Raw genomic sequence first — 24,779 nt, 5'->3', positions numbered from 1 at the left:
CATGGCAAAACTCTGTCTCTACAAAAAATTTAAAAATGAGTTCAGCATGGTGGCATGTGCTTATAGTTTCAGCTACTTGGGAGGCTGAGGTGGGAGGATCGCTTGAGTCCAGAAGTCAAGGCTACAGTGAGCTATGAGTGCACCATCACATTCCATCCTCAGGGACAGAGTAAGACCTTGCCTCGAAAGAAAGAGAAGGAAAGAAAAGAGAGGAGAGGGGAAAGGAAGGAAGGGGAGGGGAGAGGAAGGAACACATAAACATATGATAGAGTTAGCATCATAAAAGGAAGAAGGAAAAATTTTTAAACAAATGCTGCTGAAATAACTAGGAACAATATGAAAAAAATTAAAGTTAAATCCATATCTTATAATTTAATACTCACTCAAAAAATATTTATTAAGCCAGACACTGTACTAGGCAGAGAAGGTAAATGTACAGTATATATAAATATGTAAAATAATAATAAAATCCGTGGCTCTATAGAGCCTATCAGTAAGTGTCCATCACAGTAACACACAAATGGATTGACAGTAGGATAAATCCTTTTCATATTTTAAAAAAAGGTGAGAGAGAGAAAGAAAACATTAGACACTTTATCAGACATGTTTCCTCAGGGAACATAGCTTTCAAATGTTGAAACCACATTACAAATTACCTGCCCACCCTCCAAAACTCCATGTTTCTAACTATATCAAAATTTTAAAACACAATAAAAAATGACAAATATGAGCCAGTAATCCCTCTTTGGTGTATATATCAAAACGAGATGAAATCCCTACCTCATAAAGGTATCTCTACTCCAATATTCATTGCAGCATTATTCACAACAGCCCAGATTGAAAATAACCTAAGTGCCTTGTGGTGTATCTATACAATGGATTATTTATTATTCAGCCTTTAAAAAGGAGGAAATCCTGCCACTTGCCACAACATGGAAAGACATGGAGGACATTATGCTAAGTGGAATAAGCCAAACACAGAAAGAAAAATAATGCATGATCTTAGATATGTGTGGGATTAAAGAAAAGAAAAAGCTCAAATACACAGAAATAATTTAAAAACACTGGTTACCAGAGGTAAGGGAAGGAGAGCTGGAAATGGGTTAGGGATTATGCTAAATAAGCAGATTTTGGCTGCTCTTGACACAAAAATAGTAAGTCTGAGATGATTGATATATAAATCTGCTTCACTATATATGTATCCCAAACATCATGTTACAAACTACACATATGTACAACAAAATTTATTTTTAAAAATATATATAAATGAGATATAATGGTTGAATATGAGAGGGCTTTTTTTTTTTTTTAATGTTCGCCTATAATCTCAGCATTTTGGGAGGCCAAGGCAGGAGGATCTGAGCCCAAGAGTTTGAGATCAGCCTGGGCAACAAAGTGAGATCTCATCTCTCTTTAAAATAAACTTTAAAAATTATGAAAGAAAAAAAAAAGACTGACAAATATTTTCTCCATGTTAAAACAGGTTGATTTCTTACTATTTAGTTGGAGTCATTATATCTCCTGGACATGGGTCCTATAGGAGATTTGAATACCTTACCGAAGATATATAGATGGCAAAGAAGCACATGAAAATATGCTCAACATCATTAGTCAACAGAGAAAAGCAAATTAAAACTACAATGAGATATCACTAACACACCTAGTAGAATTGTCAAATGTTTTTAAAAATTGACAATACTAAGTACTGATTAAGATGTGAAGCAGGTGGGACTGGTGATAGAAATGCAAAATGGAATAGCCACTTTGGAAAACACTGGCAGCTTCTTAAAAGGCAAAAGAGATGCTTACCATATGACCTGGCAATCCCAGGTATTTATTTACCCCAGAAAAATAAAAACATGTATCTACACAAAAACTTGTGGATGAATGTTTATGGAAGCTTTATTCATCATAGCCTTTAGCTGAAAACAACACACATATCCATCAACTGGTGAAGAGATAACTGTGGTCCACCCGCACAGTGAAATAATTCTAGGCACTAAAAAGTAACAACTACTGATAAATGAAACAACATGGATGAATACTGAAGGCACTGTGCTAAGGAAAAGAAAAAAGACACAAGTAATATATTCATTTATATGACATTCTCAAAAAGACAAAACTATAGGAACAGAGATCTCATCAATGGTTGCCAAGGACTGGTGGCATAGGAAGAGTAGGCATGGTTGAATACGAGAGGGCACAAGGTATCTTTTTAGCACAATGGAAACTATGTGGTGACTGCCCAAATTCATCAAAAGTGAATTTAACTGTTAACTATACCTCAATAAATGTGACCTAAAATAAGAAAAGACTGATATCATGAACATACAAGAAAACAACGAACAGATAATGAACAAAGGGCATGAAGAGACAACCAGTACATTATACTCATTATACTGCTTCTCACCTTCATCTGTTCATGCTATCCTCTCCTGCTCCCCCAACACAGTGTTTCACCCTGTCCTGTGGTTCACTGAGTGCAACCCCCTTCCTTCTCTCCACCCTCACTATTGTACTCATCACTCATCTGCACAACTCCACACTACACTTCTTAACACTCCCCACTCCACTCACTCCCTGCTGATTCTATTCCTCTCCAGGCATCTTACACCCAGGTGCCTACTCTCATATTGTTGTTTCTGATTGAAAGTCCTTTTTCCTTTCTCCACTCATTAAACCATTACTTAATATCAGAGGCCTATGTAAAGCATGGCTGCATCCTCTGTGTGCCCACAGCCCTTCTCCCTATGCAGATTAATCACAAGGATTTGCACCTCTCATCAGATTTCATGGTCTTTAGGGAGAATATATGTTGTATTCAGCTCAGTATCTCCAGCAAATGGTTTAGTTCCAGGCACATAATTGTGCTCAATATTGATTCTACTACTAAGTACATTAGTTAATTTTTTTAAAAACAGCAAATACAGAGCACTATGTGCCAGGCTCCATGCTAAGCACAATTACATGTATTAATTGATTTTATTTTATTTTTTTAAGTAGAGACAGGGTTTCATCATGTTGGCCAGGCTGGTCTCAAACTCCTGACCTCAAGTGATCCACCTGCCTCAGCCTCCCAAAGTGCTGGGATTACAGGCGTGAGCCACTGCACCCGGCCATATTAATTGATTTAACCCTTAAAAAACTCAGAGTCAGGTTCTATTATTATCACCACCTAATGGTGGAAGAAACTGAGGTACACAGAGGTTAAGTAACTTGTACAAGGTCACGCAGCTAAGAAACAGTGCTGCAGGGATATGAACCCATGCAATCTAGTTCCTGAATCCATACTCTTAATCACTAATGATATACTACATTTTAATCATTCAATAGGTGAAATATGTATGAATACAGGTGAGATTAGAAGATGCCAAAAAAAGTGAAACCAACAGGTCGAGGAAGGGAAAAACATAAATGGGTGTTTAAATTTACATGTCATTCTCTCACAATACTGCCTTTTAGACAACGGAAGGTAAAAAAATACAACATGGCAAGAAGAAATGTTCAAAGTAGGGGCAAACAGGAGAAGGAGAGAGTTCCTCAAGCCTTGCCCTCAATACTGATCCCACTGTTACTGTGACACTGCTCCGCTTTGTGAATTTGTTTACCTTTTGCAACATGGTGTACGATAGAAATATTCTCAAATTTAGCCGTTCAAATGCAGCTTTAACTGTACACATAATTTTCAAAATTAAAGTGCTCGCATTTGAAATAGTCCAAAGTCAATCCTGTTTCACTTTTCGAGATTAGAGCAGCCTGCCTGAAAAGATATTTAACCACTGCAAATCAACCTGGTAATAGTCCCTGAGATAAGTGGACACCTGTGTTAAACCACATTTCTGTTGAGCTCTCCAAAGAAAATGTTCACCTGCCTGCAGGGCTCACAGCTGGCACATGAGGAAGCCTTGTCATTTACAAATTTTCAGTATCAAATTGTATATTCCGTTGTGAATGGCATGTTTTAACATTTTACAACCTGTCTATTAATTTGCAGTTTATTTAGAATTTCTAGAGCTATAATTAGTTACAATGATCAGTCCAATGAATTAACACCAAGACCAACTTCAAATGTGGTCCTTGTTATTAACACAGAAAAACTACACAAAGCACACAATTTCATAAACACACTTTGTAGTAATAGAGTGAGAGCCTAACTTCCTAATAAATGTTGTTCCTGTTAATCATGGATACTGTAATAACTGATAAATAACACTACCTTAGGAAGAAGAACTCAGCAAATAAATATCGTTTCACTCATCTCTCCCTAACACAACTCACAACCAGCAAACACCAAGGGCATCTCCATCTGAGCCTTAAAGAGAAATTCCCAACTAATTGATCTCACTGTGGTCTAGGGACCCATCTGACTAGATTCTCCAGGAAGCTGGAGAAGTTCTGGATTCAAACCAGAATTCTCTCCCTAAGAACCAGAACGTAAGCTCAGTGAGGACAGGGATCTGGGACAATTTTATATACTGCTGCATTCCCGGCACCTGCATAGTACTGTGCAAGGAACAGTACTCCAAGCACACAGTAGGCACTCAGTAAGTATTTGCTGAACCAAATAAACAATGATATGGCGGGTCTAGGATTTGAAGCTAGGCTTTCTGATGCCTGAAGTCTACTACTCTGTTTTTACTGCAAATGTTAAGAGAACATCCTATGTTCTGGTTAACTAACCTAAAAGAAACTTTCTGCCAACAAATTAGCCTAAAAGAAAAACAGAAACATTCAAACAGATATATTCACAAGATATGAAACTATCTGCAGCTAACATAAATGACATAAACAAACAGCAGAAATAAAAATGGCATTGCATGAAAACTCTAAGGTAGATGATTAACTATAACTATTTATTAAAAGAGAAAGGGAATTTTTAACTGTAAAGTAAAATGTTTCAAGATCCTGAAAAAAGACAAAAAGATCTTGATTCTATACTGGTCACCCATAAATATACATCATCTAGATATAAAATTTAAACTTTACTTCATGCTAAGATAGTTTCATATCTTGTGAAAAAGGTTTTGGCTAAAACTTTTTATTGAAGACATTTATGTTTTCAAATCTGTTCTGTCTCTGCTTCCATTGTGAAGAAAATAGACAGGTTTGTGCAAAGATTTTTGCTCCAAGACGGGAGAAGTGCAGAGGTTACAGCCACCAAAGCCAGTGCATCTGGACCCAGAGGATGACAGGCTTTATTTCTGGCTTTGATGTTCTGTTATTTTCTTTCCACGCACCATCACACAAATAATATTAATCACAACTAGGTGATTTCAGGAGAGAGTGGGACAGATGATAATAAAAGGCCCAGAGGTCAAAAAGTGCTTACCATGTGTTCTCAGCACACTGCCTTGTTCTGATTACTAAAATAAATGCCCCATTCCTACAGGCTGATATTGATGGAAACTAGCATGTTATGATGGTAGTAATTTCTCTCTTTATCTATTAATACCTTCTTAAATGCCTATGCTATGAGCACTTTCAAACATGGGTAAGTACAATAGAAGTCCTTTAACTCAGAGGTACAATAAGTAGCTTGCTCACCCAATGATCCCCACCTCATGGAAGCTTTTGATTTTAATCGCCTGGTCAATAGAATTGACACATTCTTCCTGTACTGTAAGGTGACACAGATAAAGGCTAGCAGAAGGTAAAAGCAAAGCATGCAGTTACAGCTGTTCTTCCTTCCAACTCTATTAACATCCTCCCATCATAGAAATTTTGTGAAGGAATAGCATTCTTTACTCAATCATGCAATACATTTCTAAACTTCCTGCTGAAAATAGTTTCCCAAGTCACTGAATTTAAATATCTATTCTTTTTGCACTTCAGAACTGTTTTCTCTTTGTATAAAATATAATCCATTTCTTTATTTCACTGTAACTCACTATATTTCAGAAGGTTTCTAGTTTTATAGAAATTCTATAGAACAATTCTATTCAAAAGTAGGTCTCTCTAAAGATAAAATTTAGATAATTTTGTTTCCTAATTTGTAATTTGTTTTCAAAATTTTCAGTTATGTGGACATAATTTTCATATCTAAAAAGTCAGTGATGATAAATAAAATGTCACATACCTGCCACAGAAAAAAATGCTCTACAAAATGATATTATCAAATAATAATCTTATACTTTAATAATACTTAATGCTGGTAAATATATAATTAAATTACACCTCTGAAATGTTAATGATCGTGTGATCCCACTTTCAGAAACTTTTCAAAATATACTAATTTTAAATTTAAAAAATTTAAAAGACCCTTGAGAGCATTAATGTAGTATGTATATTTCCTAAAAACTAGAAAATTCTTAAATCCAATAATTAAGAAATAGGTAAATTATGTTATATCCTTCAATAGAACACTAATGCCACAGTTAAAATTGTTTAAAAAAACCTCATGAAATAACATAGAAAAATAAGAATACAAAATAGTTTTTGAGATTACAATTAAGTAAAAGATGCAAAGGTTAAGTCTGAAGGAGATAAGCAAAATTATAACTGCATTATGGCGATAGAAATACAGATTTTATTTCTATTCACTTTTCAAAATGTGTTCTTATTTGTCCAATTATAAATGAACAAAATAAAAGAAACCTAAAGACTACTAGTGGTAACAAAATGGGACTATGTGACAGAACAAAACAGCAAAAGAAACTCTCAACAGCGTAAACCGACAACCTACAGAATGGCAGAAAATGTTTGCAAACCATACATCTGACAAAGGTCTAATATCCAGCATCTATAAGGAAAGTAAACAAATTACAAGAGAAAAACAAACAGCCCTATTAAAAAGTGGGCAAAGGATATGAACAGACACTTTTCAAAAGAAGACATACAGGCAGCTAACAAGCATATGAAAAAAAGCTCAATGTCACTAATTGTTAGAGAAATGAAAATCAAAACCTCAATGAGATACTACCTCATGCCAGTCAGAATGGCTATGATCAAAATGTCAAAAAATAACAGATGCTGGCAAGACTGTGGAGAAAAGGGAATACTTACACATTGTTGGTGGGAGTGTAAATTAGTTCAACCATTATGGAAAGCAGTGTGGCAACTCCTCAGAGAGCTAAAAGCAAAACTACCATTTGACCCAGCAATCTAATTACTGGGTATATACTCAGAGTAATTATAAATCATTCTACCATAAAAACACATGCATGTGAATGTTCACTGCAGCACTATTCACAATAGCAAAGACATGGAATCAACCTGCAATGACATATTGGATAAAGAAAATGTGGTACATATACACTATGGAATACTATGCAGCCATTAAAAAAACAAAAAACAAGAGCATGTCTTTTGTAGGACTATGGATGGAGCTGGAGGCCATTATCCTTAGCAAACTAATGCAGGAGCAGAAAACCGAATACCATACGTTCTCACTTTTAAGTGGGAGCTACATGATGAGAATACATGGACACATCAGGGGTAACATCACACCAGGGCCTATTGGAGGGTAGTGAGTGGGAAGAAGGAGAGAATCAGGAAAAATAACTAATGAGTAAAAGGCTTAGTACCTAGGTGATAAAATAACCTGTATAACAGACACATGTTTAACCTGTATAACAAACATGTGCATGTACCCCTGAACTTAAAATAGAAGTTTAAAGAAAATGAATGTTAACCACAGAACAACAAAGGTGCGGAATTAAATAGAAAAAAAAAATGTTTATCTGCCAGTGTCACAGCTTTGTGTCGGCCCTGAAAATTGGACCGACACAAAGCTGTGACATTGGCAAATAAACTCACATTAATAGCACTGAGTGTCTTCCCTTACGCTGTATCTGGAGAATCTCCTGTACGTCCTAACATACGCTTTTCCCTGCACACAATGGAGTTTCAAAAAATGTTTCCATAATGTATGCAGAGAAGAGCCTTTTGCCATACTAGAGAAATTCTGCTATTCTCTAAATTAATTCCTTGAGATGAAATCTAAGATGAACTCCAAGCTTTTACCACATTCCATCTCTAAAAAAGACTTCCAACTAGTTTCCTATTTCCCTACCATAGCAGGATTATGTTTATAGAGAAAGTTAGTCTGACATGAAAAGATAACTCGCGAGTCCCATATTCATTTCATTCCTTAAACCAAGAGAAATCAAAATGTAAACAGATAAATGGTGAAAACAAACTAAAGTTACCAAACATTCAGGTTCTGTTTGTTGAAAGTGAGAATGTTTGTTCAAAGATTATTAAATTTGCTAGTGGGGTAAGGACTTCACAGCAGAAAACAAGTTCATTACACTGAGAACATGATACAAGAACCTGTCAGTAGTATATCAAATAAGGAAAAACCTATCATAAAGTTCAAAGCAGATGCCAATTAATCATGTAAACTTCTTCTATGAGCATATGATGTTTTTACACATTTTTTTAAATTAATGTAGCCTTTTTAAACAAACAACATGGCTGAGCTTATCACCTACAGCTTCAGTAGAATGTTGGCAACGAAGAAGCACCATCATTTGATCAACCAATATTGACTGAATATCAGCTACTTCAGGGCATTTTGCAAAGAGTAATTGACTACAAAGAACAAGAGAGAGAGAATAGACAGTAGTCTCCTTACTTCACAGAGCTGACTGCCCCACCCCCTCCCCAAAAAAAAGTATGCTAACAACAGAAATACAATGGGAAGATTTTTTTCAGGCAATCAACAAACATTTATTGAGTGCCTACTATGTGCCAGGTATCACAGGAAAGGCTACAGAAACATGGTGAGTTTTTTTTTTTTTTTTTTTTTTTTTTTTTTTGAGACGGAGTCTCGCTCTGTCGCCCAGGCTGGAGTGCAGTGGCGCAATCTCGGCTCACTGTAAGCTCCACCTCCCGGGTTTACGCCATTCTCCTGCCTCAGCCTCTCCGAGTAGCTGGGACTACAGGCGCATGCCACCACGCCCAGCTAATTTTTTGTATATTTTTAGTAGAGACGGGGTTTCACCATGGTCTCGATCTCCTGACCTCGTGATTCGCCCGCCTCAGCCTCCCAAAGTGCTGGGATTACAAGCGTGAGCCACCGCGCCCAGCCGAGAGTTTTTAAAAAAAGATTGAAAAACTATTCTCATGAGGCTAACAATTTAAATAGACAGGTGGGCTTTATTGAAAGAATTGTATGACAGGTAACTACACAGTAAGCAAAGAGAAACCAGAGAAAAGAATTATGAAGGACTACACAGAGTAGGCAGAGAAGGCTTTACAGAATGTTGTCATGTTGAAGCTGAGACTTGTGGTGGTAGGTATAAGGGAGGTGGGGCATTTGAAAAAAGGCATTGATATACTAGGGGGTGAAAAGCAAGTAGCAGAGTGAGGTGGAAAAACTGTAATGACTTGGAAAGCGATGGTAATAGACAGCCAAAGACCGACTTATTAAGGGATGTGAATTCCACACTGTGGCTTTTTATTGTGTTGCTCTTTCATAATGAGAGAAACTAACGCATGTTTTTGCGCTAAGGTGAAAAAGTTACACAGAAATGACAGTTTCAGGGACAATAAGGAAAATATGTTTAGGACAGCCATAAGTGTAACATAGCTTATAAATAACCTACAAATAGAAAATAAAATGTGGAGCTATTACAGGCGTTAACAGTATAAGATTTTCTCTTTGCATCAGGTACAAGCTTACCCCAATGATACTCAGTCCCTTAAGGTAGTCCTGGCGAGGCTGGGCTTGAGGAACGCATCCAGCCAGTACGATTTTCTTGTTCTCCTCTTGAGCTTTTCTAAAAGATTGAAGAGAAAACAATGTGAATTCCTTGGCTCATGGGTATACTCTTGGAAACTGTTGCTAGTGCATATTAGTTCTCCAAATAATAATAGGCCTATCTCACATGAAACAGGATTTTCTTACAACTGGTTAAAGAACACATAATAAAACTTCTGTACAATATGTCTATTTATCGTAGCATTAAAGAACACAACAACAGTCCAATCTGATAATGCCATTCATTACTGTCTCATTATAAAACAAAAAAATTCAATTTTTTTTTTTTTTTTTTTTTTTGAGATGGAGTCTCGCTCTGTCGCCCAGGCTGGAGTGCAGTGGCGCAATCTCGGCTCACTGCAAGCTCCGCCTCCCGGGTTCACGCCATTCTCCTGCCTCAGCCTCTCCGAGTAGCTGGGACTACAGGCACCCGCCACCACGCCTGGCTAATTTTTTGTATTTTTAGTAGAGACAGGGTTTCACCGTGGTCTCGATCTCCTGACCTTGTGATCCGCCCGCCTCGGCCACCCAAAGTGCTGGGATTACAAGCGTGAGCCACTGCGCCCGGCCAAAAAATTCATATTTTTTACTTTATTCCCAAGGATATGAATCATTCTTGAAAACTACATTTTCCAGATAGGCAAGCTAACTCTCCAAGCAGGTTACTTATTTTAAATGTTAATGAAAATATGCCTAAAACTTAATAGACTATTTCCTAGTCTTTTGACCAATATAAAAATAAAATATACTTTAAAAAATTTGAAACGGAGAAGAGTAAATAAAAGGTATAATACCCTACGTGCTAGTAATTCCCCGTCTCCTCAGTCCTGCTCCCTAGAGACATGCTACAGTTGACTGCATATGCTTATGTCCAGACACAAGACTATCCCTCACATATGCAAGCATATATGGGAAAACAAGCTGGTGCTTTGTACATACAAACATATCTGAATATTTGAGAAAGTATTTCTGGATTACAGAAACCTAGATGTGAAATCCCCACTCTGTCATGTAACTATTTCCTTAGTATAAATTCTAAGTAATTGGGTGCAGTGGTTCACACCTGTAATCCCAACACTTTGGGAGGCCAAGGAGGGAGGATCACTTGAGCCCAGGAGTTTGAAACCAGCCTGGGCAACACTGTGAGACTTTGTCTCTACTAAAAATAAACAAATTAGCCAGGCATGGTGGGGCATGTCTGTAGTCCCAGCTACTCTGGAGGCTGAGCCAGGAGGAGCACTGAAGCCCCAGGAGTTCAAGGTTGCGGTGAGCACCACTGATGATGATGGCGCCACTGTACTCTAGCCTGGGCAACAGAGCAAGACCGTGTTTCAAAAAAAAAAAAAAACAACTAAGAAGTAGAAATGCTGGCTCAAAAGTATACATATACGGCTATTTTTTAAGCATTTCTTTACTCAAGAGGGTGCTAGCAGTATGTTTTGATGTGACATTATTCATTCGGGTATGCATATATATAGCAAACATTTACTTCGTGCTAGAAGACAGTAGTGAACAAAGCAGAACTTATATCCTCTCCTACAAACTACTCAAATCCTTTGCCCATCTTAAAATTAAATTTTCAAGTCTTTAATTCTTTTGCATGTGTATGGGTTTTGGAGTGTGTTTTGATGCTTTGTTTACTTTTATTGCTGAGTCTTTGGGCACTGCGTATAATGTACCAAATTGGGTCCCTCCTCCCACCACTACAAGCAACCTCTAGGTTTCTGAAACCAACTGAGAAAGGTAAGGGTATTAGCAGCTCAGTTTCTGTAGGTGTGACATTAAACTATACTACTATAAAGTGAAAGGTCTCTAAACCTGGCACACTTCTTTGTCTTTGTCAACTTTTTCAAGAGTACAAATTCAGAACTAGATGCCAACAAAAAATTGGGCTCTTTGTGATAAACGGCCACATCAAAATTTTCTGGGAAGTACAGAGAGAATGATTAAATAAATGAATAGACAGAGTACAAAATACTATTTTAACAGCACCTGCATTTCATTTCAATAGCTTCTTAGAACACTTTGATATAATTTTTCTTCTTGGAATCTTGAAAAAGCTTGTTAACGAAATAAAAACAAATCTGACTTTGGTAGATTGCATAACACATCCAAGAGAATTATTGCCTGGCTCTGCCACCTGGTTTTACTCTTTATCAGTACCAAGCACATCATTGCATATAAATACTTTTCTTGTATTAAATGTGGAATACCTTATCAAGCAAAAAAAATCTTTCCATTTTCATTAGCTATGTATACAAAGACGTTAACATCAAGTTTCTTCAAGAACTTTCATTGTAATACCTAGAATCGCTGCCAAACATCCAAGAGAGACGCTGAGATGACTAATAATTAAATCCAAATTTAAAAAGCCTGCTTCCTAAAATGCTATTCAATTACTTATTAAGCATATCTAAGACATTATTGTGCTGAGCGTTTAAGAGAACACGGTAATGAAGACAAATGCCTTGCACTCAACAAGCTTATGGTTTATAATATTTGAAATATAAAAGAATATAAAAACACAGCCTTGAGTAAGGTGTCCTTGGTGACAGAGAGATGGATAGCTAACATACCACGAAGGGAAAAAGAATATGCAGAAAGGAAAACACAGGAAAAAGCTTCATGAAGAAATCTAGGAGGATTTTATTGGCAAGACAGGAGTAGGAAAAATGGAGATGGAGGCAGAGAAAGCTCAGGGCAGTTGTTAGAGCACGAACAAAGACAAGGAGGAGGAAAGTATTTCATTATATTAATAGAAATAATTTCTGTATATGGGAGAATGAGAGGGCTTATATTGTAGAAAGAATCTTAAGAGGCTCGAGAGTCTCTAATTTTGTGGGCAATATGGAAATCTCTTAAGTTTTGGTGGCAGAGTGGAACTTTGAGAACATAATACTGGTGACATAGTGTAAAATGTCAATACATTTGACATTGACATTCCCCTTCTACTTACCCTAAATAGAAGGGGAAAAGAAGCCAGGAGGTGAGGAAATTAATTTAATACCCTAGGCAAAAGGATCAGAGAACCAGAATGCATGTGGAGGAATTTTTTTTTTTTTTTTTTGAGGCGGAGTCTCGCTCTGTGGCCCAGGCTGGAGTGCAATGGCGCTATCTTGGCTCACTGCAAGCTCCGCCTCCTGGGTTCACGCCATTCTCCTGCCTCAGCCTCCCGAGTAGCTGGGACTACAGGCACCCGCCACCATGCCCGGCTAATTTTTTTTTGTATTTTTAGTAGAGACGGGGTTTCACTGTGTTAGCCAGGATGGTCTCCATCTCCTGACCTCATGATCCGCCCGCCTCGGCCTCCCAAAGTGCTGGGATTACAGGCATGAGCCACCATGCCCAGCTAGTCTTCAGTGTAACTTTAAGAACCAAAGGAAAGTCAGATGAGTGAGGCTTACGGAAGTCAGACCACTGCATATACACCTCACTGCATTCAAAACTCACCTTGCACAGCATGCAGCATCTGAATCAATTATTTCCTTCTTGTTAAGCAAGGTAAAGTAAAGTGCTCCATTCTTAGAGGGATTAACAAAAGTAACCTCAAGTATATGGCATATATTCTATATTCCTATTATGAAGAATAGCATCTCATAAAATGAAAAAACAAATCTATCATTAGTTCACCTCCCCTAAGATCAATATCCTGATACTCTACTCACCGCAACACTGTAGAAGTTAGTATCTTTCAACAAGGGCAGAAAGAGAGAAAAGAAAAAGGCGGGGGTGGGGAGGAAACTCAGGAATATATCAGTATATCAGAAGACCTTAATAAAGTGACACTGAGAAAAAAAGCCCTGATCAGCTGTTACATTTACTGAATTCACCATCCAATTTGCAAATCTCATTGCACTTTACCCTAATTATCACATTCACCAAGAATGACTAAAATTAAATGAGGACATGCATCTATATTTTGGGGTAGTGAAGGAAGAAATTTACAATTCTGGTTCCTACTAAAAATTTAATTAAAGGGATAAGGTTTATGAGATACTTATATTTTCTAGCTTAGTGTTAAAAAGCCCTGAAGGAAAATGCATACTTGGGCTTATTTCTAGCTCCATCTACCTGAATGCTATGTGAGCTGTAGTACTATGAGACCCGTATCTGGTTTCAGGTGGAAGACACAGCCAAATGAATTTGTTTGTTCATTTGTTGGTTTGAGGCAGGGTCTCACTGTGTCAGACAGGCTGGAATGCAGGTTCATGATCTTGGCTCACTGCAACCTCCGCGCCCCCCAGGCTCAGCCTCCGGAGTAGCTAGGACTATAGGCACGCACCTCCACTCTCAGCCTTTTTTTTTCTTTTTTAAGTAGAGACGGGCTTCACCATGTTGCCTACGCTGCTCTGGATCTCCTAAGCTCAAGCCATCTGCCCCCCTTGGCCTCCCCAAGTGCTGGGATTACAGATGTAAACCACTGTACCTGGTCTCAAATTTAGAGTTGGCCATATAATCGGAATTAAAATTTGTTTTAAACTCATAAAAGGTTATCAAACAAAATTTTACAAAGTTTTTTTACATCTTTATCAAAGTCACTTTTCAAAAAGAAAAAGTATTAATGTAAAAGCTACTCCCTTGCAGGGAGTAACAAAAATGCCCTTTGTTATTCAAAATAATACAAAAGTGGCTGGAGGTGGTGGCTCATGCCTGTAATCCCAGCACTTTGGGAGGCCAAGGCGGGCAGATCACTTGAGGTCAGGAGTTTGAGACCAGCCTGGCCAACATGGTGAAACACCATCTCTACCAAAAAATACAAAAAAAAATTAGCCAGGCGTGGTGGTGCATGCTTGTACTCTCAGCTACTAGGGAGGCTGAGGTGGGAAAATCACTTGAACCCAGTAGGCAGAGGTTACACTGAGCCAAGATCATACCACTGCACTCCAGCCTGAGCGACAGAGTAAGACCCTGTCTCAAAAACAACAGCAAAAAAAGTGGCAAAGCAAGAGCTACTTGAGTCCTGGGAAAGATAAAAATCTGGAATGGTGTCCCCTTAGCAAATTTACATAGTTATAAAATTCCCCACCCTCTGAACAGAGGCAAAAGAAGAAATGAACTTCCTTGGAAGTTACCTCAACTGGGCTTCAGCAAGTTGTAATTCTGCATAATCAAAAAGTTCCACTAAAGGGGCAAAAGGCAGAGACTAACAGTATTTTAGGACACTTAAAAAAACTCATTTTTCTTTCTGTTCCAATAGCACTCCTATAAACATGGTAAACATTCCTAAAAACCATCAAACTTTCTGTAACAAGTGTGGCAAGCACCAACCCTACAAAATGACACAGTGCAGGAAGAGCAAGTGATGCAGGATTTTTCTTGGCCCCTTCGCCGGACTCCCAGCAGGGGTGCCCCTCTACTCAGCCTGCCACACTCAACCCCTTGTGGAGGGAACACATGAGCAAGCAAGTGCAGGACCTGGCCAGTTGCTCCAGACGCCGATGCAGGAGCAAGCTCCGTGCAGGGCCCATGGCCAGACCAGGCATGTCACCTCAAGGGGAACACAGCTACACCCAGGTGAGGATGCCCATGACCCCGAAGTCCCAGAGTGGATGATACAGTGCTCCTTTAGTTCCACTGTCCACGGACAGTGGTGGGTTAACAGTTCAGTTGGCCCCTTGCCTCATCACATGGGGCAGCTGCCCTCCACTGGAAGGGGCAAAGAGCTGGTGTGGCAGCCTTTCTGGGTACCCGCAGTTGATGGGTCCCAAGCTCTTGTCCAGCATCCAAGAAGAATGAGGTCACATGGATAGTTGAAGGATGGTGAAGACGGAGAATTTTACTGAGCAATGAAAACAGCTCTCAGCAGAAATGGGAGGTGGAGAGGGGATGGGAAGTGCAGGTCATCTTCCCCAAAATCAGGTTGTCTCTATCCCGAAGTCAGGCTGGATGTCTGGCTGTCTGTCTGTCTCTCTCTCTCTCTCCCGAGTCTGGGGTCTTTATAGGCACAGGATGGGAGCAGGGCAGGCCATAGGTAGTTTTGGGAAAGGCGACATTCAACTGGTAAAAGGCATTAATCAGAAAGAACCAACCAGAAGAGAATGGGCAAACAGGAATAGAAGCTCTCACTTTGGGCTGCGGGTTTCAGGCTGTTTTTTTGTTTTTGTTTTTGATGGTGAGGATTCACCAGGGACCGGCCCCTGTCTGTCTAGAATTTCTCTGCCTCCTGCCTCTACTATAAGGATTCTATGTATGCTCAGGGTAAGCAGCATTATGATAGGAAGCAAAATGGCTATGGTGGGCATACTAAACCCATTTTCTGGAATTCTGGAAAAAGGCTACTGCCAAAAAGAAGATTGTGATGAGGCTTCAGTGCTTTGAGCCCAATTGCAAATCTAAGAGAATGCTGGCTATTAAGAGATGCAAGCATTTTGAACTGGGAGGAGAAAAGAAGAGAAAGAGCCAAATTAACTAGTTCTAAGCATCATCTTTTATTATGAAGACAATAAAATCTTGAGGGTATGTTCAGGGGAAAAAAAAAAAAACCCTCATTTTTAACATACTCATCTTGAGCTATTTCAGAACGTATTATGGTCCCAAGTTATCTGTGTTGTTTTCATGGCAAATGAAAGCTGGCCTTCATAATTAAAGATGGAAAAATTATAATTTGAGTCCTCTGCCTGCACAGGAGTTGGCTTCCAGAGTAACCTGCAAGTAAGTTGAGGCCACAAGTATGGCTCTCAATATAAAAGTAGTTCTACATAAAATAACAAAATTTGGCCAGGCGTGGTGGCTCACACCTGTAATCCCAGCACTTTGGGAGGCCAAGGGAGGAGGATCATGAGGTCAGGAGTTTGAAAACAACCTGGCCAAAATAGTGAAATCACGTCTCTACTAAAAATACCAAAATTAGCCAGGTGTGATGGCACATGCCTGTAGTGCCAGCTACTTGGGAAGCTGAGGCAGGATAATTGTTTGAACCCAGGACGCAGAGGTTGCAGTGAGCTGATACCATGCCACTGCACTGCAGCCGGGGCAACAGAGTGAGACTCTGTCTCAAAAAAAAAAAAAAAAAAAAAAAAAAAAACACAGAAGTTGGTAGTTGGTCAGAGTGCAGAAAAGAAGGAATGCTTATGCACTGTTGGTGGGAATGTAAACTAGTACAGACACTATGGAAAATAGTATAGAGATTGTTCAAAAAACTAAAAATAAGATTACCATTTGTCCAGCAATCCCACTACTGGGTATCTACCCAAAGGAAAAGAAATCAATATATTAAAGGGCCACCTGCACTTACATATTTATTGTAGCACTAATTACAACAGCAAAGATATAGAATCAACCTAAGTGTCCATCAACAGATAAAGAAAATGTGGTATATGTACCTAACGGAATACTATTTGGCCATAAAAAGAATGAAATAATGTCATTTGCCTTGGAACCAACCCAAATGTCCATCAATGATAGAGTGGATTAAGAAAATGTGGCACATATACACCATGGAATACTATGCAGCCATAAAAAAGGATGAGTTCATGTCCTTTGTAGGGACATGGATGAAGCTGGAAACCATCATTCTGAGCAAACTATCACAAGGACAGAAAACCAAACACCACATGTTCTCACTCATAGGTGGGAATTGAATAATGAGAACACTTGGACACAGGGTGGGGAACATCACACACCGGAGCCTGTTGTGGGGTAGGGGGAGGGGGATGGGATAGCATTAGGAGATATACCCAATGTAAATGACCAGTTAACGGGTGCAGCATACCAACATGGCACATGTATACATATGTAACAAACCTGCACGTTGTGCACATGTACCCTAGAACTTAAAGTATAATAAAAATAAATAAATAAAAAGGAAAAAAAAGAAATAATGTCATTTGCAGCAATATGGATGGAACTGGAGGGCATTATCTCAAGTGAAATAAGGCAGGCACAAAAAGAAAATATCATATATCCTCACTTACATGTGGGAGCTAAAAAACGTGATCACACAGAAGTAGAGAATAGAGGCCAGTGTGGTGGCTCACGCCTGAAATCTAGCACTTTGGAAGGCAGAGGTGGGCAGATCACTTGAGGTCAGGAGTTCAAGACCAGCCTGGCCAACATGGTGAAACCCTGTCTCTACTAAAAATACAAAAATTAGCCAGGCCTGGTGGCATATGCCTGTAATCATAGGGAGGCTGAGGCAGAATTGCTTGAGCCCAGGAGGTGGAGGTTGCCATGAGCCGAGATCACACCACTGCACTCTAGCCTGGGCTACAAAAAAAAAGTAGAGAGTAAAGAAACACAGATAACGGAGGCTGGGAAGGGTGAGTGGGGAGAAGGAACGATGAAGAAAGGTGGGTTAAAGTGTGTGAACACAGAGTTAGAAGGAATAAATTCAATATTTGATAGCAGAGTAGGATGACTACAGTTAACAAACATGTGCTGTACGTGGGTGGTGGACACCCTAAACACTCTGACTTGTTTATTATGCATTACACACATGTAACTAAATTTCTCATGTACCCCACAAATTTGTACAAATTTTTTTTTAAACGAAAAGGTAGACAAACAAAAATGCCTATATATGGGCCTGTATCCATTAGCATTGCAACCAGGAAAGCAGAACGGTGCCACCAAATGACTTAAAGCCACCACAGGGCCCAAAACCACATCAAGAAGACCAGTAACTTCCCTACGCCATAAGGAAGCCAATCCCATGAGGAAGCCAATCCTCAGAGAACCATGATCTTGTCACCTTTGAATATGCAATCACCAAAATCCAGACTACGGAAGGGCTACAGGTCAAAAGGACCAGGTTCTTCAACAGGCAAATTGTAAGGAATAGAAAGAAATGGAGGGGAGCCTGTAGATTAAGAAAGATTTAAAATACATACCAGGCTTTTTAAAATGAGCAAGATTTAACTTTATTATCTAAGCACAAGCAGGGGGAAAAGCCATAAGGAAACATAAAGAAGTGGGCATTATAAAAGTCAGGAGAGTGGTTACTTGTTGAGGTAGAGGGAGATCTGTGATTTTCATGGGGAACATAAAAGGGTTTTCCAGAATGGCTGGCAATGTTTCATTTCTTGAGCTAGTGGTAAGAGCTACAGGGTGTCTTACTTAATTCGCTAAACTATATATTTCTGTGTGGTTTTTAAATTTTTTATTGTATTTTACAATAGAGGTTAAACATAAAATATTTCAACTAAAAATACTCCAAAATTAAATAACCTGAGATTTCCCAGCCCTCAAAAAGGAGAAGAGAAATAAAACCATGTTAGCTGTCTCTAAAGTCTTTTCAACCTTCCTATGTATCTCAGAACCCACATGAAAGTGGTTTTAACCCATGACATAGAAATACGATGTCACAGTTAGCTGGAAGAATTCCTATGTATACTTGTATTAGTAGAAACAAAACTGTATTTGGTCCTCTGACCATCCTTATCAGAAGTAACTAGGATGACACTAAAAAGACCAAATAATTCAGAATTATTATTAAAGAGCTTTCAAAGAGAGCACAGCTCAGAAGAACCTGTTTGTTTTCTATATTTTGTGGTAATGAGTTAAAACCATTGAGAAGACTGAGGCAAATTAAATGCACTACGGGTACACAGAACTCATCTGCCCATCCTCCTCCTCTACTGTGGCTGGGTAACTTCACTGTTCTCTTTCTGAGAACACAACTGTAAACTTTAAAAGGCAGGATGGTTCAGGAAGGAAAACCCAACACATTGACTGTCCAGAGACCTCAACTTGAATCCAGACTCTGCCATGAACTGACAGAAAGACAAATCTCCTTCTTCTCTGAGTCTTCATTTTCTCACATGTTACATGAAAATGGTTTAAAAAGATGAACCCTAAGGTTTCTTCCAGGACTAAAAATCTGTTATTGTGATGGGAAATATTTGCCCCCAGAGGTAGGATTAAGAAGAAATACCACAGTAGTAGATGATGTCATTAGACATTTTTTCTTTTCCAAATAGTAAGAAGTTTTTTTAATTATAAAAAAAGTAAAAAAATTTTTGAACATTCTCCCAAAAGCTGCAATCTGCATTCAATTTTTACACCTTGCTAATAGAAGATGCTAATCTCTAGCAGATTTGAAAATTAGCGAAGAAAAACATAAGAACAAAGTTCATTTTATCATCTTCAATTCAAGCTTTTTCTACCAGCTTTCATATATCCATTTGTAAAAATGTGGTAAGAGGGAAGCTTGTGGTTTTAAAAAATTAGAATAATAATAAACTATTTGAAAACAGGCAATATATTCAGCTTCTTTTCTTTCACCCCCAGTTTGTAGTAGGCAAATTTGAACCCCATATATCAAAACCCTAAACAATACTCAAGTCACTACACTAAGCCCCTAACAGAAGAAATAAAACAAGAAATGGATGCCTCTGTAAGATGAAAAACAAGAGTTTGAGGGGTGGTCCTAGGGAACTGTCAATGTCTTCTAGAAAATAACAAAATTATCACCATGACAATAGGATTTCTCTTTTTATACTGTTTAGGCTTTTCCAGAACCATTTTCACATGCATCATAAGCTGCCAGATGAAGAACCCATGAGTGGGGAAGTATTACTCCACAAATGAGGAAAATGTGGTTCAGGGAAATGAACTGGAAAATGGAATACAAGATTGAAAGATGAATTAACGTTGGTCTCTTCTACTTACAGCTAAGAGGGACACTTAGAGTCCTCAAAGAGAACAGAATGATGTATATAATCTCTACCTGCTGAAGGGTGGCACTTCACTTTAAAACCTGAACAAAAAGAACATCTCAACTCAGTCATCTGTGTTAGAGTGGCAGGCCACTAGGATTTCACAAGCCTGCGACAGTTCACTGTGCAAGGGATTATGCTCAACAACTCTCAAGACCTGGAGGCTGCAAAACAGCTGAATGAGCACACTGAACTAAACGAAACCATCCTTTCTCCTTCTCTACTGTGCCTGATGAAAAATCAGAGAACCAGAAGAGGGAGAAGGCAAAAAAACTCAAGGTTTCTAGATTTCAAATTCCCCATATACAAAAAAGGTGGTGAGAGCTCCTGATTTATGCCCTATGTGGCCCAGGGAAACTCAACTCTACCTGCTTAAACATATTCAGACATATATTGCTAACCACAATAACAACCAAAAAGCAACAGCTAAGTGAAGAATACATTTCTAAAGCAGTATTTTTTAAATAAAATATTTTATATTGCTCTAATAAGGCCTTCCCCATTAAGGGTCTCAGCCAATTACCTGCCTTCTGACTTCACTGAGAAAACAGAAACAAGAAGAAGGAACTGCTGTTTCTTTTTGTTTTGTTTTTTTCCTGAGATGGAGTCTCGCTCTGTCCCCAGGCTGGAGTGCAGTGGCGTGATCTCGGCTCACTGTAAGCTCCACCTCCCGGCTTCACGCCATTCTCCTGCCTCAGCCTCTCTGAGTAGCTGGGACTACAGGCGCCCGCCACCACGCCCGGCTAATTTTTTTTTTTTGTATTTTTAGTAGAGAAGGGGTTTCACCGTGGTCTCGATCTCCTGACCTTGTGATCCGCCCGCCTCGGCCTCCCAAAGTGCTGGGATTACAAGCGTGAGCCACCGCGCCTGGCCTTGTTTCTTTACACCATCATATCTATCAAACTACCTGTTCTGTATCAACATATTAGTTTTCCCACCTGTTACAACAGATCAGCTGTCCTCCCTCCCCAGTAAGCCTGATGCTTCTGCTTGTGTGCTAGATCCTAGCCTTTCTGTCATACTTTGGTTCTGTCAATTATCCTTTTCCCTTCTACAAAGCTTTTTTCCTCTATAATGGATCAGACTCAATAGCATAAATATATGCATGTATTTTGTATTAAAAATACAAAATAAAAACTCTCCCTTGATTCTACATCCTTCCAACCCCTGCCCAGCTCTAGCTCCATTTCTGCTTCCCTTTATAGCAAACCTCCCCTAAAATGCAATAAGTACTCTATCTCACTTCCTTGGCTCTCATTCTGTTTAAAACCCACACAAATCAGTCTTGTGTGTCCACCTCTCCACTGAAACTGCTCATCAGAACAACCACCAGTTCCCTATTGACAAATCCAGTAAGTCAATCTTCAGTCTTCATCTAACTCAATTTCTCAGCAACACTTACACAGCTGATCACTCCGCCTTCTGGAAACATGCTTCACTAAAACACTTCCCCTGACTTCTTCCACCTCTACTGATCAGTGCTCCTCAACCTGCTGAGCACATTCTTAGTCCTTGGTTCTCTCTTCTCTGCCTACCCACATTCCCTGGGTGATCTTCTGCAGTCCCATGAATTTATACACCATCTATAGTACAATGATTCCCAAATTTATATGCCAAACTCCAGCCTCATACATATAACATATCAACTCAGGTATCTAGTAAATGCCTCAAATCAAGTATAAATCAACAAATTCTTCTTGATTTCTCATTCCCACACCCATCCACCCCACAAAAAACAAACAGAAAAACTCCTCTTCTATTCTTTCTCATCTCAGATAAATGGTACCAACATATGCCCAATACTCAACCCAGACCCAACCAAACCAAAACAAAATGAAACAAGCAGTTACCCCTGATCGCTCTCTTCTTTTCATTTGCACAGTCTACCTCCAAAGGCTACCTTCAAAACAGAATTCAAATCCAAGCCCTTCTCATCTCCATTGGCACCACACTCATCCAAGCCACGTCATCTCTTGCTGTACTTTCTGTCCAACAGCATGATCATTTTAAAAAATCTCATTCCCCAGCTCTTCACAAACTTCTGCTCTGTCACAACATTCAAGTCTCTGTTCAAATATCACCTCTTTCAAAAGGTTTCCCTCACCATAGTATATAAAATAGGCCCCATTTGACCTCATCACTCCTTTTTACTTTATGCCTGCATGCTTATTATCAAGCCTATCAAACCTGAAATCCTGTTTTTATTTTGAAAATATTTAGTTAGTTCCTATCTCCCCACTCCCCACAAGGCTGAGAAACTCTCTTATTCATCACAGTGTGCACAAAACCAGAACAGTGCTTAGTTTACTGCAAGTGCCAAATAACTCTTTATCAAATGCCTAAGATTCTATCAAATCCTTTTCCCTTCAAATGTCATATCGCATGAGTACGCACTAGCTGTCTCTCACCTTCTCATTCGTCTTCTTACCTAAGTTGAGAAAAACTAAAATTACAAGTGAAATAGTAAAATAAATCCATACCAGAAAATAAACCCACAACAAAATGGTAAATTCTATAACAGATCCAATTTTTTCAGTACGAAGTTTTCATTAATGCTTTTGTTTATTACTAAAGCAATACATGCAACCTAGGGGAGAAAAGTCAGGAAATAGTGACCAGGAAAAATAAGAATATTTTAAGTATATTTTCAGAATATCCTACATAGCTGTTATCAAAAAGACAAAAGATAACAAGCACTGATGAAAGCGTGGTGGAAAGAGATCCCTTGTGCACTGTTGGAAGGAATGTAGATTGGTAAAAACCACTATGGAAAACAGTATGGAGGTGCCCACAGAAATTAAAAATAGAACTACCATATGACCCAGCAATCTACCTTCTGGGCATATACCCCAAAAAGATGAAATCACCACTTCATAAAAGATCTCTGCACTTCCATGTTCACTGCAGCATTATTCACAACAGCCAAGAGATGGAAACAACTTAAGTGTCTATGGTACAGACAAATGGATAAAGTAAATGTGGTGAATACATACAACAGACTATTATTCAGTCTTTAAGAAGGAGAAGATCCTGTCGTGGATGGGCCCGAAGGACATTAGGCTATATGTAAAACAAGCCAGACACAGAAAGAAAAATATTGCATCATCTCACTTAAATCTGGAATCTTTTTTAAAAAGGGGGGGGTTGGCAAATATAATATATAAAGGATAAAACAGTTATTCTGGCAGAAGTGGGAGAAAATAGGGAGATGTGGGTCAAAGGATACAAAGTAGCAAACACAACAGGATGAACAAGTTGAAAGATGCAATGTATAACACAAGGACTATGGTTAATAATGTTGTATTATATTCAGAATTTTTGCTAAATGAGTAGATTATAACTGCTCTTGCCACAGGCAGGGAAAAATGAGTAATTGTAAGATGATGATATTAATTTGTTCCACTATAATAATATTTTTACTATATATGTGTCTGATCACATATACAATAAAATTTATTTTTTAAAGAAAAGAAGGCTGCTGGTCACAAAATAAAAACAGTTTAACAAATTCGTAGCATGATGCAAAGTGATTTCCTCACCTTCAAAAGTATCCCTAATTCTTCAGATGTAGAGTTTATACTCTATAAACTCTTATGTATGCCAAGTGTTTTATTTTAATATACAAGTTTTAAATATTAGTTAAGTTAAAATTCTAGACTGGAAAACATTAGTTAACATTGGGTAATAAAGAAGCAGCAAAAGTCTGCCAATTTTCATTTCAGTGAAAAAAGAAAAAATGTCACCCATATTGGGTGAGTGGCTCATGCTAGTGAACAAGAATAGACAATAATACAGCTTGGACAACATTGGAAGACCCAGTCTCTACAAATAATAAAAAATTTAGCCAGGCATGGTGGGTGCGCACCTGTAGTGTCAGCTACTTGGGAGGCTGAAGTGGGAGGATCACTTGAGCCTGGGAAATCAAGGCTGCAGTGAACTATGATTGTACCACTGCACTCCAGTCTGGGTGACAGAGTGAGATTCTGTCTCAAAAAAAAAAAAAAAAAAAAAAGAACAGACAATAGTATCATTAATATTAACAAAAGCATTGAATCTGGGACATCATTGATTATGACAAACACTTAATATGCAAAAAATGTAATAAAAATTATTTTAGTATTAAAAATAAGAGACTAGCATAGCTAATAGCCTTAGGCTATTATCTTCTGGATCAACTGAACATTATGAGAAATTTTTGTATCATAGTACTTTGTTTTTATTTACTTCTTGCCCATAAGCTGGCGGTAATTTGCCCTTCATGTTATTATGATAAAAAAGAACATCTTTCACCCTGGTCGATATATCCTGCTTTTTCTTTATTTCTTAAGTATAAGTCTATCTTGACAAAAGCATTTTTCATTTTTAAAAAGTGTCATATGAAATCATTTTGCTTGCATTTATGTTTTCTTTTTTTAAGGATA

The 24,779-nt window shown here is 38.4% G+C and overlaps 1 protein-coding gene across 2 annotated transcripts in view; it reads right to left on the bottom strand.

Moving 5' to 3' along the window:
- CDKAL1 (CDK5 regulatory subunit associated protein 1 like 1) overlaps positions 1 to 24,779 on the bottom strand; it is a 700,650-nt gene that overhangs the window by 488,565 nt on the left and 187,306 nt on the right. For both annotated transcript variants that reach the window (XM_030817372.1, XM_030817373.1), the window contains one exon: positions 9,626 to 9,722. In XM_030817372.1, coding sequence (XP_030673232.1) covers positions 9,626 to 9,722 — 97 coding nt within the window. The remainder of the gene's footprint in view (positions 1 to 9,625; positions 9,723 to 24,779) is intronic.

Source organism: Nomascus leucogenys, chromosome 8, assembly GCF_006542625.1.
Source record: "Nomascus leucogenys isolate Asia chromosome 8, Asia_NLE_v1, whole genome shotgun sequence".
NCBI classification, from domain to species: Eukaryota; Metazoa; Chordata; class Mammalia; order Primates; family Hylobatidae; genus Nomascus; species Nomascus leucogenys.
The sequence above is the reverse complement of the archived record's forward strand: the minus strand, read 5'-3'. Positions and strand labels throughout refer to the sequence as shown.